Source organism: Musa acuminata, chromosome BXJ2-2, assembly GCF_036884655.1.
Source record: "Musa acuminata AAA Group cultivar baxijiao chromosome BXJ2-2, Cavendish_Baxijiao_AAA, whole genome shotgun sequence".
In the NCBI taxonomy this organism is placed as follows: Eukaryota; Viridiplantae; Streptophyta; class Magnoliopsida; order Zingiberales; family Musaceae; genus Musa; species Musa acuminata.
Window position 1 is genome coordinate 31,319,557 of NC_088339.1, and position 16,701 is coordinate 31,336,257.

At 41.2% G+C, this 16,701-nt stretch overlaps 3 protein-coding genes across 5 annotated transcripts; all 3 read right to left on the minus strand.

Annotated features, from left to right (window-relative positions):
• Positions 1–424: 424 nt before the first annotated feature.
• LOC135606043 (uncharacterized) lies at positions 425–3,454 on the minus strand. The gene is made up of 4 exons (XM_065096775.1): positions 2,677–3,454; positions 1,817–1,872; positions 1,535–1,727; positions 425–948 (listed from the first exon to the last, which is right to left on the minus strand). The coding sequence occupies exons 1-4, from the start codon at positions 3,418–3,420 to the stop codon at positions 595–597; spliced, it is 1,347 nt and encodes a 448-aa protein (XP_064952847.1). The 5' UTR covers positions 3,421–3,454; the 3' UTR covers positions 425–594.
• Positions 3,455–8,385: 4,931 nt separating this feature from the next.
• Positions 8,386–11,376, minus strand: LOC103975243 (probable inactive poly [ADP-ribose] polymerase SRO2). Its single transcript, XM_009390154.3, has 6 exons — positions 11,232–11,376; positions 10,520–10,985; positions 10,206–10,447; positions 9,842–9,972; positions 9,650–9,745; positions 8,386–8,764 (listed from the first exon to the last, which is right to left on the minus strand). The coding sequence occupies exons 1-6, from the start codon at positions 11,272–11,274 to the stop codon at positions 8,723–8,725; spliced, it is 1,020 nt and encodes a 339-aa protein (XP_009388429.2). The 5' UTR covers positions 11,275–11,376; the 3' UTR covers positions 8,386–8,722.
• A 1,175-nt stretch (positions 11,377–12,551) lies between these two features.
• On the minus strand, positions 12,552–16,429 carry LOC135606046 (protein BCCIP homolog). 3 transcript variants are annotated; one of them, XR_010484660.1, is made up of 9 exons: positions 16,225–16,429; positions 16,067–16,143; positions 15,722–15,982; positions 15,426–15,635; positions 15,253–15,318; positions 14,847–14,939; positions 14,720–14,776; positions 12,791–13,072; positions 12,552–12,697 (listed from the first exon to the last, which is right to left on the minus strand). XR_010484660.1 is itself a non-coding variant. In XM_065096778.1 (9 exons), the coding sequence occupies exons 1-9, from the start codon at positions 16,364–16,366 to the stop codon at positions 12,974–12,976; spliced, it is 921 nt and encodes a 306-aa protein (XP_064952850.1). In that variant the 5' UTR covers positions 16,367–16,429; the 3' UTR covers positions 12,552–12,973. The 3 variants fall into 3 exon arrangements, 2 of the variants coding, with proteins under 2 accessions (XP_064952850.1, XP_064952849.1); XM_065096778.1 differs by having other exon boundaries at positions 12,552–13,072; positions 15,426–15,509; positions 15,594–15,635; XM_065096777.1 differs by having other exon boundaries at positions 12,552–13,072.
• Between the last annotated feature and the right edge of the window lie 272 nt (positions 16,430–16,701).

Below are 16,701 nucleotides of genomic sequence, written 5' to 3' on the forward strand. Positions count from 1 at the left end.
GTCAAGGCTGTGTCGCAGTGTAATCGGAAGCAGGCGTTGGGACATAGCTCATCAATACGGAGCACTGTAGCAGTGGCATGATAAGAGTTGGATGCTCTGCACCGGAACCCAAATGAAGAACGCTGACATATTTTCCACGTGAATGACACCGACTGTCCACGACGGGCATTGGTGGTGGTTCTACGACGAGCCCGGTGGAATTGAATTGCCTTGTCAGAGTTAAATTGCAATGACGAATACTTGACGAGGCTTTTCTCACTACCAGCATATATTCCTGAAGTTTAAATGCTTAGCTGGTGAATGTTGAGATATATATTAAGCATTGTCCGAGGCGTACATCAGTGGTCGCCTAAAATTTATGTCAAGGCTGCAGATGAAGGATGCATGTTTAGCATTAGATGAGGAATTATGGTAAACACCAGCCTGACATGAGGAATTCTGCTATGAAGACCTTAAGTAATTGTTGCAGGAAACAAGAACGAGTATGTATTCGCATATAGAAAAGGGTAAGCTTGGTGTGAGTATCATGGTGCGACTGACTATACATTATTGAGGGATAAGAAGAACTGGCTGGAAATATGCCTGATTTCATAGTCATCGGCCGAAGGGGAATGGAGATGAATAGTAATCTCTTACACGTGAAGCACCATCCCTTGCTAAGATGCCCTCCAAATCACCCATGATTCTCGCTAGCCAGATCTCCAAGTTCCTCTGTATCTCTTTGAAGTTGTTCCGGATAGAATCCAAGGATCTTCTTGTGTTCAATTTGTCTTTCACCGTTAGGTCATCTCCCAGATAGCTCTTTGTTGCCTCGGCTTGGAGCGTGCTCAGCTTCTGTCTTGTCTCGGAAGCAGTATGTTGCAGGCGAAAGGCTTCGAGCAAGAACTCGGTCTGCCTCTGTGTCCTGAACTCTGGACTGAGTGTCGGATCACAGGGGTCGTTTAGTCGCTGCATAAAGAGAGCAATGCATAAAACAGTCATTTGTGTGAAATTTCTTACAACATATAGTGAAGTCTATAATTGGATGACAGTGTCCGACCAAGCCACTAATCCATCATCTTTTTAACCCACAAAATCTTAATTGGCATCACTGTCATGGAGGTGTTTTTTGAACTATTTAGTAGTCTTTGGCAATTATGTTTGACAAACCTCCACTAATGAAAATGGCAAATTGCCAGCAGAGATGCCAATGTACCCTCGGCTTTGTGGGTTTTGTTAACGATCTCGCATTTGGATTCTTCCCCAGTGATATTACTGAGATAACTACAGCATTATCGCAGAAAAGCAACTTCTTAGCTTTCTAAAAAATATTTCAACATTTACTTGAGCCGATTCACATATAAAGCAAATCTCACAAAAACAATGAACTAGTCCTCAAAACAATGGTGGGTAAGAATACTGACATATTGATATATCTATTACTTGCAATCCTTTGATTAAGCATATCATCATAAATTAGTAGCAAAACATGTAAGCAGACCAACAAACTAAGAATAAGAAACTATCAGTAAAAATATCAGCAAATTTAACTTACCATTTTCCTGCATAGATCATCGATTTTGCCAGCAAGAGATTGGTATCTCTTGGATTGCTTCCTCATTAATGACAGGATCTTGGACGGATCATCTTTTCCCAGTTTTTCAAGGTTAACCAATTCCTGCTCCAGCAATTTAAGCTTGGAAGAAACACCTGATGATTCACCATCAACCTTCCATGGGGACTCCCTCCTGAAATCGATTTCTAAGCTTGTGATTCAAACATAATACTTTTGCTATTAAGAGCTTAATCAAGTTCCTTTGTTTGTTTGTGGTTTTACCTTGCCACCAAATGCTTCATATTGTGTGTTGATTCAAGTGAGTCATATTGCATGTCCTGCGAGAACAAAATTATAGAGCGCACGAACATTTTAGTGATGCCAAATGGCCATTGTAGCATAAGAAGACACACATACTAATAGTAGGAACATATTGATAAAAACAATTCATTAAGCTAATTGACAGATAAATGGTGAGACAACTCTGCTATAGTACTACATCACTAAACTAGTCTGTCAGGGAAATGATCACAGGGTGATCGCAATTAAGATGTACCAACTCGCTGTGACAAACATAAATTACATAAGAGTTTTATCTTCAAAAAAGGATCGTAAACATGATTAGCGATGACTTGCTCATAAATGGAACATCTATACTACATATGCCTATGGTATTCTATGAGTTTGGAGCATATTTAATCAGAATAAAAGACAATCAAGAATATTCACCTACTAAAGTACTTCACTGCAAGTATACAAATCTAAAATTGGAGTGCTAGGGGAATGCTGATGATATGCTCTGTCACACTCATACAATTCATCAACAGTTCCAATAGCTTCTAGTAGTAGACGATTGCCATATCGATATCTTAAAATAACATCTCATACCATAATTTGCAGCAAAAAGGTATCTTTTACTGAAGTCACTGACACTTCTCTACCAGTCATGGCTTTTACCAGAAGGTATGCTAGCGTCTAAGAACTATTAACGAAGAAGAGATTCTTGACACTGGATAATTCTAATCAAGACATCACAATAGATTCAAATGTATGTAGGCTCAAGCAAGTAGAGTTATCACTGACTCAAACTAAAGAACACACCACTGTGAGTCGTTCATCTAGATCTAGAGTTAGCTCCTCACCTGCCATCCAGCCGATCGATCCATCCACAGTTTCATATCCACAGGCGGCATCAGGAACTCCTTCACATAGTTGTTTTGATGAGCGAACAGATCCGCCATTCCCTCAAGTTCCCCGTTCCGGGCCAAGAAGCGCTCATCCAGAACCGGCTCCAAAGCGCCGGAAACCCTAACCCCCGAGAACTCCCGGTCGAGCTCGCCGTGGTACATCGGCTCCAGCCCGCCATCGGCCCCAATCACCCCCTTCTCCGAGAACCCGTCGCCCTCCACCTTCCTGGCCATGAAATCGAGCATCTCGTCCCTCTCAGCCACCTCCTTCTCCAGCCGCTCCACCGCGGCCCTCAGCTCCGCCTCCGCCCGCTCCGTTTCCTTTATCCGCGCCCTCAGGGACGCAGCCTCCTCGTCCGCGGCGTCGATCCGTTGCAGGAGGCGCTTCTCCTCCTGCTGCCACCGGGTCCGGTGCCCGGCGTATATCTCCGTCACCCGGGCGTTCGCCTTGGCGTCCTCCTTCCGCCGCGACCGCAGCTGCCGGAGCTGGTCCTCCGCCTCGAACAGCTTCATGGCCAGGATCCTGTTGCGGGACTGGAGCGACGACACGTACGCCGCCGAGGACTTAGGCAGGAGCCCCAGGAAGAGGGCGAAACTGAGGCCGATGTAGGAGGAAAACAAGGACGCCCGCTCGTCCTCCTCGTCGGACCGCGAGGGTTTCAGCGCCTCCTTCGCCACTGCGATCGCATCGGCTGCCATTGATGCGCCTCTCGAAGCTGCGGATCGCGTTTCCCATGTGCACCCAGCTCTAATATATAGGGCCCTCGAGGTTCAACTTTACCATAATACCCATCGATTTGAAAGATAATGACGGTACCTTTCAGTTTGAAGAGCGTCGGATTTAACGACTGGACGGTTGAGATTCACTTGATCTGAGAAGCGATTCGGGTTACGAGTGGAGCATCATAAATTTATAATATTATTTATTATTTAGCAAGAAATGATGAATTTTCGGCGAATACATACGGAAGAGAACGTGCCCATCACGTGTGCAACCGTCGAGAAATAAAAGGAAGATAGAACATTGGAAACAAAGAATATGATTGATATCGCAATCAAGAGTGGTCGGAGTCGAGTGAGATCATAATATTTGGTGTCGTGGAGTAAGTCAGTGAAAGGTGCAATCTCAGTGACGTCGGGACTCGAGTCGCCATGCTCAGTTCGAGGCTGGTGGCTTCTGCCAACTCCGTGCTGCTCTTTTTCTCGCTTTCTAACTCGTGAGGGAGGGAGGGGTAGAGGTACGTGGAGTCCAGGCAACTGGTTCAGGAGGAGGGCCCCACGTAAAGGGGTAAAGGGCAGTTGAATCTAAATGGGATCAGAGACAGGTCAGACGCATTGGTGACCGGCCCCACTCATTCAACCTGAAAACGACAAATGGACAAGGGCGAATTATCAGAATAAACTTTATTATTATTATTTTTCGGAAAAGCAATTCTAATTTTAAAATATTATTTTTAAAATATTTTTATTATATTATAGTATTTTTACATTATGTTATACTATTTTTGTAATACCATAAAAATATTATTATATAGTATTTTTATATGTTAAAAATACAATAACACAGTGTAAAAATATTGCAATGGACTGATTCACCTTATCGACCGATCCGTACATAAATATATATATATATATATATATATATATAAAGAGATAAATGGTTAGGGTAATTCGAAGTATTAGAAGAAAAAAAACTATTATGTTACTGTGAAAATGGGATAAAAGTCAAAAATAATTTTTTTTTTCATGAATTCATCCTGCATTGTCAAGAAGATTTTTTACTCTTTGACAAGAGAATTTGGGCCGAAAACGATTAAAAAAAAGAGAATTTGAGCAATAAATTAATCGAAATGGATAGGTGGAGTAGTGATTCATCCCAACCAGTCTTTTAAATATTAGATAAAAAATACTGCTATAAAATTCTAAAAATGATGATACTTTTAAATTAGAAAATTGAAAAGAAATACTTTTCTCAAGAATCCACCCTATATTGTTTTATTTTCTTTTTAGAAAGAGAATTTGAGTGGTGAATCATTGGAAAGGGAGACAAACACACAACAATGGAATTATTGTAATTAAAAGAGACGAGTAAAGCGGCTTAGATCGAAAACAAAAGCTTATGCTCCGTATTTGACCTTCCTTAACTCGAAGCTCCACTGGTCTACTCCTACCTGTTAACCATGTCTCACTTGGATGAATCTTCATGGCTGGAATATACAAGAGACATGGTCAACTTGTTAAGACAGGATAGATCACTGTGTCAGCGAACACACCACTTAGCTTGATGTCGATGAAACCAGCCTGCCGTCGCCAACGTTATTCCAGTACGCCATCACCCTCCTCCAAGAAGACAGAAGAAGAACAAGTTGCTTCAATAATTGTGTAGGTGTGTGGGACTCTTTGTCGAGAGAGAGAGAGAGTGAGGACATTCAGGACGAGCCACAGCAGGGGAGAGAGACGGAAAGCGCCGTTAAACAGTGGAAGCGTCCAACTCGAGAGGGACCAATTAAATTGTCTATTCATTACGCTGCTGCAGCGCGCATGCCCAGACATTTATTGGAGAGAGAGAGAGAGACGTGAAGGCTATACATGCCGAGCGTTAATGCAAGTTTTACCTCTGGAACTCGCATCACTAGCAACAATGGCGTTACTGTCAGATCTCTCTGTCTCTCTCTATATGCCGAGAGTTAATGCAAGTTTTACCTCTGGAACTCGCATCACTAGCAATAATGGCGTTACTGTCAAACAACGCACACAGACTCTCTCTCTCTCTCTCTGCTTCGGCAACGTTGGTATTCTTCTAAGAAGGAGGTGAAGGGGAGGACACCGGTGCAACGTGCGGTGCCGCGGCTCCCCAGGAATCTGACTGCCAATTTGTCTTGGGTGATGAGGACAACACGAGAAGGTACCGAGGACACAGCAACTTCGTTTGCAAGCGCCTCTCGTGTTCTTCCAAGTGAAATAAAAATGTTCATCAAGTGATCTAAATTACATCTACAGCAGAAAAATTAAGGGTATTTAATTAAAGAAATACTAACCCATTGGGATTTGATATATCAAATGATACTCTTCTAATTAATTTTTATTTAAAGATATTTTTTTTATCAATTTGATAAAAAATTCATTCACACTCGATTAATATCCTTCTATCGTTGTCATTGTAATTAATGTTACCTATGATTATCGTCATTATCCTCTACTTTCGTCATGAGTGATAGTCACCCAAGACAGTTGCCTCGGCTCCCACAATGGTCATTGCCTCCGCATCTCCTCCTATTATCTTTACTCGCACATCCTGTCCTTGACGATATTGGTATTATTAACATCAATGCGCTAGGGTGAAATAGTCGACTTAGCACCTATGTTTGCCCCCTTCCTCAATTAGGCTACCTTTTGTATCTCACCCCTTCTCGTTGGTGACCTGCCATGCGACAACGATCACATGGGCACTATAATAGAAGGATCCCGACAGATAATGAGTCGTAGTTGAGTTGATGGCATTGTAGCGAAAAATTTTCTGATGAGAAATCTATGTTTTGATGAAGAAAGTGTCACTGTGCAATGATGTAGGCAACGTCCAAGGGTTCCTTAGGACCTTTGATTTTACAGATTTACCCTTTTTTTTTTGCACGTGTCGCTTGGCCTAATTATATATTACCATATATAGTTAGACCTTTTTAATATCCTGGTTCTTAAATTTAAAAAATTTATATTAAAATATTTATAGTTACAAAATTAAAATATTTAACCTCATCTATCCTAGCGTTATCAACTTTACCGATGGAATATATGACATGTGATAATACGTACAGAAATGATATAAAAACGATGGGTAAAAATATAATTTTAATATTCTAGTTACGTTTTTATTTGTTATGTCCTAATTAAAATTTTTTAGTCGATTGTTACGGTGGTGACAAACGGCGACACTACCAGGGGTCGTGGATGGCTGTTGTGGTGGTGGTCGGCAAGAGTGACATGATGGTCAACCTTATCAATGACTGATGCGAGGGCGACAATCGTGACGACGATGGAGCTTGAGGGACTTCTATATCTTCTTGTGGCGGGAGGAGGAAAAGGAGGGAGAGTGATGGCGGGAAGTGAGACAAAGGAAGAGGAGGAAGATGATGAGAATGATAGTCACTCTGAATCATCCTACAACTATATCGACAGGAGGTGAGGCAAAGGCTTTGTGTCCTTCAACATAGATGTAGAGCAATGTGGCACCGACGTAAATATCTCACCTCTCGTCGACATAGATGCAAAGTGATGTCGAAGGAGGAAAACAAGACAAAACGACAAGCAGAGGGTGTACCAGTTGACGTCCTCCACCAGTCGAACCTTAGAATGTCAGATTGAATGAGATTACAAGAGCATCATTGGCCATCGCCCGGATCGTGAATGGGCTGCCCGCCTTTGGCTTCCAATCCACACCAATTTCATAACTTCCTCTTTCTGTTGCTACCGTTGTGGGTCCACGATGATGGTAACATGATCTTGTGGTGAGGCAGTGGGTCCACGACTTCATACATAGATCATAATCTATAATTAGTCCCATGTCACTATCTATTGCTCCCCCTTCCTCACGATGAAAGATGAGGATGAGAAAGGGAGAGCGACGAAGGCTAGCATGAGCGATTTAAATGTTACGAATGGGAGAGGAGGGGCAGGGAAAAGGGAGGGGAAGGAGGCAATGGGCAGGGTTGCTCACGATGGGAGCAAGGGGCGATGACAACGGTCGAGGGCAATAATAATAGAGGCAAAGGCAACAAAAGTCGGATAATAGAGGGCAAATGGGCACCTTTATCAAATTGATGAAAAAAATCAATTAGGAGGGTATCATTCGGTAAAAGTTAAACAAAAAAAAATTCAAGAATCATCTAACTTATCATTTTTAGGAAATGTAACTCCACAAAACAATTTTAATGTTATTATAGGAAGACAGGGCAGGAATCAGTCAACTTAATGCATTAGCCCGATTAGGATTAACATAGGAGATCAACTCAAATGATCAAAAGCTTAAACTTAGGCACACATATAAATATTTTCAAACCGAAATGACTTTATTAATAAATTAAATAATCATAAATTTAAGTCAAATTAATTAAGACTAATATATATTGGATTATGCATAAAGTCAAATTGATTGCATCTGACGATTAAAAGGGGAAAACGAACATGATCGACTCCATTCGTTCTAGACTAGTCGAATTACCTATATACGAGGAAATAAATTGAAAAGATAAACGAGACCTCAATTTTATGTGTTTGATCATGTTTTGGTTAGAAATAAACAAGAGCTCTGATATCATATTAGAAAATCTAAAATGTGATGATATCAAGAAATCATAGATCAGTATAAGGTAAATAGAGACTCTTTAATTCATCACTTCAGATGCCTATAAAGAGGATAACTCAAAATCTTATATTAACTAAAACTCTTAAACCAAAATCCAAGTCATAAAGCTTAACTCAATAAATATTTGGTTTTTGAAGTCTGATTTGACCTGATCGTGTGCTTACTAATAACATAACGACCGGGGGATGATTCTACAGAAACCAGTAAGGGTCGAGGAGACCAACGGGGCAACCTTTTGTTGTCTCGTATCAGCTTATCCTACCTGCCACTAATCAACTCACATCAACAAAATGATGCTCCTCAAATACCACACTGAACACAGTATTTTTCTTCCATCGATGTCTGTCATTTTAATAACTACATGTTCAAGTTGTAACACAAAAGGAGTAAACTCTACAGGGAAGATGGGGGGTACAGTTCCTCAACTCACTTCACACAACAGGGTGTTTTGGATTGAAGAATTCTGTTCATTGATCTATACTATGATTAAACTGATCTAAACGAAAAGCATCCCAGTTTATGGTATGTTAACGGAGTCAGAGGTGTCGAAGGTCTCTCAAAGGCAACAACCTGCTACTTTTAGTACGTGGTTTCTTCAGCAATCTATCTTCACCTGCGTTACATGACCCCACGATGCTTGTGCTAGTCTCTCCTCCTGGAAGCAAGAGATGCAGCTGCTGCTCGCTGCAAAAGTAAGGAAACCATCAGACAATGACGAACCTTTTAGATTGCAACAGTAGTCAGATGATGATTACCGACATCAAATGAACAAAAGAAAGTTATATGAAGGCTTCAGCCCCTGATCTCCAAGGATTCTAGGTGAGATCATGAAGATGACAAAAGATCAAAATGCCAACTTTCTCTGTAATTTAATCCCACACAAACTTGATACTTCAGTTTAATGTAAATAAGAAATATTACTTTTTTTCTTTCCTAACAAGAAATATTACTATGATGTTCTGAAACAAAAATAGAATGAAGCAACCAATAAGACAAGTACAACAGTGAAAAATGAAACATGATACATGATTACTGCTCATCGTAAAACCATTCTCCTTTTATCGCAACTGACCAAATACTTAATAAACCACAGAACCGATTATAAATTTTGAAATATTAATATTTAAAAAGTGCGGTTGGTTTCAAAAGTTGATTAACACAGGTATTGTTCTTCACGGCATCACGCATCACGAATTTCAACATCTATCGATTTCTCTAGAGAAACTAAGGATTCCGAGAACAAGATGTCAAAGCCTTGAGAAAATTAATGTAAGCTGAACTGTCCCAGTAAGATGTGATTTTTTTCAGCAATATGACCGCATAAGTTTGTTGGCCACAAAATGTAAAAGACTAACATAAGCAAATCCATGCTATCAGAACAATATGCAATTCACAGTTTCACAGACTATGATTTAGCATGCGTCTCTCCGAGCCTGTGACCTTGATATCGATATAGAATTTTGATGTGAGTTTGGGCGATAACATTTACACAAGCCTTACAATTGCCGACAAGGAATGAAAATTATAAGCCACCAAAAAATGGGTGCTTTCTAGTGAAAGCAAACTCACCTTAGCTCGAAAAGATCTAATCGCCGCTAGTAGAATCTTGTCCCCCGCTACCTGTCGAATGCGGGATACCAGCTGTTGCCGAGAAAATTTCCTCTCCTACAAAAGTAAGCAAATGGAATATTAAGATATACAAAAAGAAAAAGTAAAAGCACACTCCCATGCACCAAACTGTTTAAATTGAGGTTGCAATACCATGAACTCGCAATGAGTTTTTTTGATTTGGCACATTATGGAACGCGGCAAACACTTGGACAACACACATATCAGGTTTCTAATGGATATCCATGGTGATGTTGGTCTGCTAATAGGCTCTTGGTGAAGTCCTGAAAATATGAACATAGATAAAAAAAAATGCTTTAAGTATTTTAAACTTAATTAAACGTATGAATTTTTATAGATCTCAATGGCGGTAAAAGATTCATGTAATCGATCCCAAATAATTGAGACTTACAGTTTTGTTATTGTTGTATGCTACAAAATAAATCTCTAAGCACAACTATACAATAATTGTAAAAAGGGAGAAAGAAAGATATGTAGGTAAAAAGAAAGAACTGACCTCTTGAGCGGAAGTCCACTTTGATGCTCAGGACATACAGAGGTAGAACACGACTGTTCACCTCAGGGTACCACACGACATATCGTGTGGGAAATTTCATGTCATCAACCCCTGAATCAAAATCCACCGAACCGGGCTGAGATTGTCCGGAGCCACGAACAACCTCTTCCGTTCTGCCCAAGATTACACGGCACAACATTACGTGCCTTAATCCATCGCGATCGACGACCGAAGACATCACGCTGCAAATCCACAGTAGTTCAATCGTGAGATCACCAAACATCGCTTAATTAGATGTGTAATGAAAGACATACCTGTTGATGGCGACAGGCTCCGGAGTCACATAGAGCCCAAGTCCGAAGTATCCACCGTCCTCGGGCGTCCCGGAAACATCGAAACCGTCGTTGACGATCTGAATGATTCTGTCCTTGGAAGCTTCGGCAAACGCGAACTTGTCGTTGGCATTGCCGTCATGCTTCTGCGCCACGGCCTCGAGAGAACGATGGAAGGCTTCCCACCGTGTTCGCCTAGTCGGGGTCGAGTACAAGACGCGATGGAGGTCCACCAAGGAGCAATGCGGGACAAGCGACCCAATGCTTGAGTAGAACCTATGTCGCAAGAGGATGAACTCCTCGCTGTCCTTGCTTACTCTAACCATCCCGTTGCCCTCGAATGCTTGGGGCGTTCCTGAAACCAGTCCTCCTCCTCCTCCTTCCCCATTGTTCGATGCGAGCAATTTCTCTTCTTGTTGCTTCCCGAATCGTGCCGCCATTCCCAAACCTTCCATCAAGGCCAAAGAATCAAAGTTAAACAAGTGATTTGATCTCGTGAAGGAAAACCAATTAAAACATTACTCTCCACAGATTCAAAGATTAGCTAATCACGGATCGCTCGCATTTCAAATAACTAGAAAGAAATTGAGAACAGACATGGGAATGGGCCGGAGAACCGACGAGAGAAGCCGAGGTATAGCACAAAAGAGAACGATACATCAACACGAACGCAAGAAGCGGCGAAAAGAATCACCTTGTTTTGGATCAAGACTCGAAATCCTTCGGATCACTCCCATCTCTCTCTCTCTCTCTCTCTCTCTCTCGCTCTCTCTGTGTGTGTCACGCGCGCGCTTTGGCAGTCGTTTTGGGACGAGAACAGAGTGCCGAGGAAAAGGGCGGCTATTATACAGGGTGGGAGGGGAACCGCCTCTTGTTTGCGGGACACGGTTCCGCGGCATTTAGTTTGTATGCTTGAGGGGGTGGGTACCGACCCATGGTTTCAGGGGTGAGAAATGACTTCTTTGCCCTTCATGACGTATTGACCAAGGTAAACTTCAACCTTTTTTTGGTAAGCTCATGACGATTTCTTTGTATCTGATCACAAGCTATTATTTTTGAAATATTTGTTTGGGAATACCACTATTTTTTTATTTTATTTTTAATAATATATTTTTAAAATTATTTTAAAAGTTTCAACAGTATTAAAGTATAAGATATTTCATTTCTAACATAAAATTTGAGGGAATTCCTAACTTTTAATATAGTCTTCTCAATTTATAAATTTTTTTTATTATGAGAAATAATAGTAATGATTAAATTAGTGGTTCGAGTCCATATGTGTAAGGAAATTATCAGGTGCGATTGAGAGAGTCTCATGCATCTGACATACAACAAGACAAAAATATGATTTTAAATAAAAAAATGACCATTGAAAATAATATTTTAATTTATGTTGAGATTTAATGAATTAAATGACAGGATTATTTGAATAATTTTGTGAATAAGCAGTAGGAATATAATTATTAACTATATAATGAAAAAAATAATAATGTGTATGGTCACCATGGTCAATTGAAATAGACGAGGCCGCCTACAGCGGGCATTCGCCACGGTAAGTATTACAATGGGCGGTGAGATTCCCCGTCGCACTCGGCAACGCCTACGCGTACTTTGCGGCCGAGTAAGAAGTCTCGTGTTCTTATCTCTTCATGTATTTGTTTATCTTTTTGTGTCATTGATTACACATCATGATCTATAAAACTATCGTCACCGTTCGGGATTCGAACGATCCAAAGAACTATTTTAGAAATCACACTAATAATCAAATTGGATCAGTGTCAATATTTGAGTAAATTTCGGGTGGATTTAAATCCAATTAATAGCTTCGAAGAGTCGTAATTATGTTTTCATAAACGTTTGTAAACATTAAAAAAAAGACTGATAATTATGTTTCATACCACTCTCCTTTTGTAAGGATTGGCTGAGGACAACATTTGACAGTACCAATGCGTGAGTTGAATGCAGAATGCAAGATAAAACATGAATCCACACGACAGCAGGCATGGCTTAGAAATATGACCATGCTAATATCTCAGTGTTCTTTTTTGTGAATAAATTATGATCTCGAAGACTAATTACCATGACAATCAGCATTTGATTATGCCTTGTTGCGACAGCTGGATCATGTTGCTCCCATCTCCATGAAAGCTTCATGTTTTCCTGTCACAAATACAACGTGATCACACAGATCGAATGTTTGCTTTCACAACTCTGAGCTTAATCAAGAAAAACACAATAAGCTTCCTAAGGTACCCAAAAGTAATGCACATGCGGCTCCTCTGCTTGGAACCAAAAAAATGGAACAAAACTTGATGTATCGCGGCAATAACCAATGAAGCAGTTGCAGCTGATGTTTAGCATCAAATGGAACAGTGTGTCACCCCAACACTTGGTTGATGATATTTGCAGTCAGCATATAGTCAAACCTCGCAAGCATTAAGATTCAGTAAATAAAGACTTCAATTTCTCCCGAAACTTAGGAACTTCATCGGCTATTACAACCATGACCAGCCCCTTCTCCCTGTAATTCTTCAGCTGCAGCAGAATACCAAATTGAGTATACGTTAAAAAAGGCAAATAATACAACATAAGCAGTAGTCATTACGAAACTTAAACACACTGATATATGGTGTCCTGTAAGATGTGGCTTCTGAATAGGATTGTCCTAGCTATCTTTTTTTTTTCACCTCTGGACAATAGGATTGTCCAATTCTACATGAACTGGAGTACTTTGAAAATTGGAAATGCCTTCATAAAAATATATCCTTTTCAACATAAAAATATGTTGATCAGAGAAACCAACATATCGTGACACTTATGACCACAAGCAAAAGGTTTGTCATTTACAGCTACAAAACGTATGAAAAGCCTGACTTGATAAAACCCAAATTTAGTTTAAAAATTCTAGATATGTAAATGTTTGACTAAACAAAAAAGGCTTTCTCACATCAATTAATCTCAAGAAAATGACTTTTTATAATGAATCCATGCTAATATCCTAGTGCTAGACATAATAGAATGAAATTTATGATACAAGCACAGTAAATAGAGTATCACCAATGATCATATACTTTATAGGTAAAAGCAGGGGTTTAAATAGGTGCCCGAGCGCTCGGGTGAGGCAAGGCGAGGCGAGGCCCAAGCACCTCAAGCCTCGACTAGGTAGCGTGCTCCGGTGCTTGGGCACTCGCATGAACCCAAGCGCCAGGCACCTCGGGCGATAGCATGATTGAAACGAAGCGTTCGGTTGAACAATAGCGTAGGTGGTTCGATTGAACCAACTAAGCTTTATAATGTTACTAAACCTACACACGCAAACCCCACCCCCCGCACGAACCCAAGCCATAAACCCTACTTCGTGCGTAGCCGTTGCCTTCACCATCATTGCTTCCTCTACTGCTGCCACAGCCATCGATGCATAGGACCAATGTTTCTTCTGTTGCCGACGGATGGGTCTAAAGGTCTAGCTTTCATGTGCAGTTCCTTCCGTCGCAATGCTTCTGTGTGCAGCTCCTTCCACTATCGAGAGAGAGGACCGTAGCTTCCTCTACCACCAACGGATACAATTGAAGCTTCCTCTGCCCATGATCTCACCGTCCATAGCTTCCGCCGTCGTCGCTATCACCATCTGAAGCTTTCTCTATCGTTGTTGCTGCCATCCGTAGCTTCCTCCACCGCCTTTGTTGTTCTCTGAAGCTTCCTCCATCGTTGCTACTACCGTCCACAACTTCCTCCGTCGCTATCACCTTCGTCCGAAAGTTCCTTCGTCATCGTCACCCTCTCCTTCCCCACTTTCCATCGTCAGTAAATCTTTTCTCTCCTCTAACTACTGTTAACAATAGATTAAATGCTGTTGACAATAGATTATTAACTACTATTATCATATAATAATCTATATTTAGACTTTAGCCCTATTAATCTCTACTTATTAATTATATTTTATATTTTTTTATATTTTAATATTTTAGAACATCTCGCTTCTCTCGGGTGGGTGCCTAGGCGAGCGCCTAGCGCCACGAGCATTTTCGGACCTTGATGTCTTTTGGCGCCCAACATTTTTTAAATCATTGGGTAAAAGAATACATTAACTTTTCTATGAAAGTGAAAAGAGCGCAGCATGATAAGGGCCCTGAAAAAATAATGCAACAATGAAACAATAATGCAACAACAATGCACACGTACCTCTCGTGGAGCCAACTGCTCAGCGTGCAGACGAAAAGTAAATGAGAGTAAGCTCAGCTGAAATGAGATAGGAAGAGTGAGAAATCTTGATAATAACAACAAAATTTTATATCAATCATAATAATACCTCTTGGAAAATCTCATCCTCTGGCTTGATATAAATTATGGGGTCACTGGAATCACAGTTAACTTTTGCCTTCCGTTGATTGGCATTTTTATCCTGAAGTCAAGAATGGTAAGACGAAGATCAGAACTCTGCACTCAGTGGCACAAATAAAATGTAGCTTATGGCTACATTCTAAGCATGATCTTTTTTTAGTTCTAGAGATTGGCCCAAAACAGAATAAATCTTTCATTCTAACTCTTATATTATCATTTATTTTGAGAAGGTGGGATGCAAAATTTTGCTAGATTTGAGCTTAGGTAACTGCAGGCCTTTTAAAGGGATTAAATTCTTATCATAAACTAAACCCATCTTGACAAATGGCCAATAAAAAACCACTCAACAGCAAAAAGGAAGACAACTAATGTACCTCAAAGATTCTAGTAACCAGTAAATAATACTTGAAGCGGAAGAAATCCTGAAGCTCCTTTGTGGGCTGAAAGAAACAAGTAAATTTGCAAAGCCATTGCAGAAGATTCAAACAAAAAAAGCACAAATCCACATCTAAGCTATTGCAAAATAGCATATTGATTGTTATACAACCTCGTCCTCTGTTGCCCATGAGACCTCATCAAACAATGCATCGTATAATGGAGGCACTAATTGGTAGGGGCAGTTTACGAAGCGCTGAGAAACCAAAAGTCCCACGTCAGTCACTCGTTCTTCCAAAAATGGTTTCAGCCTCTTCCTTAAGCCCTCGTCAGGGCATACCTGCAGTAGATACTCTTTGAATTCTTTCATGCATTTATGGCCCTGGAAAAGATAAAGCTCATAATTTTAGAGCAAATACTAACATAGTGATGGTAAGAAAAGCACAACATATTTTTGTTAACGTTGACCTCGTATCTCCCCAAATTAAGAGCACTGATTAGAGCAAAAGGGCCAGCGTCGTCATCACCATCCCCGTTCCCGTCTCCCGCTTCGTCATGTTCGTCCAATTTAACGACAGTTCCGACCGTCGTCTGCTCCAAGATCAAATCTACAAAGCCACTGAGATCCCACTGTTTATCGTCGAGGTAATTCCGGAGAAGGAGCTTCACTCCATTGAAATCCCCGGGCTTAGGGTCGAAGAAACCGAAATCGGCTTGCATCATATCAAGCTTAGCACCAAAGAAGATCACATCTTTAACTTCACAATCAAACCAACAAATCAGGCTAAAAACGTGAGCAAGAAATCTTCTTACTTCTGCTTCCTCGTCGTCCTCTTGCTCGGACTCAACCCGTTCTATCTCGCTGGACGGTTTCAGCTCGACGATTCCATCTTCCAGTTGAGGAGAGACAAACGGATCGTGTCAGACGTCAATATCAAAAACCCTAGGAGGGAAGAGAAGAAGCAAAGCACCTTCGGGTTTGGAAGAGGCCGAGGGGTCGGGAGAGGGGGCGGAGTGGGAGAAGAGGAGAGAGCGGGCGAAAGAGGAGAAGCCGAGAAAGGGCCGGGGCCTCGAGAGGCGGCGCCGCTTCTCGGGTCGCTGGCGATGGCCCATCGTGTGCTCCGCTCCGCCGCCCAGCCGCCGGGTCTAAGGGACGCCGAAGGTTTGCGTTTAATTCTCGCGAAGAGGGTTTATAGGAAGAGAAAGGGGGCGCGCGGAAGCCGTCAGCGATGCGGTTCGATCGAACCACTCACGAACCCGAGATGCATAGGGTCGGACCGACGAGTTCGATTTCGGATTGGACTCGTTTGGTTTGGCTTGCTTCTTTCGTCAACCCAAAGGCCCGCTTTTATAGTTGATATTAGTTCTATCAAATGGCGACACAGACAAGAGTTGATTCACAATAACAGGAACAAAAGGTGAGGCTCGAGACACATAAAGACCATACC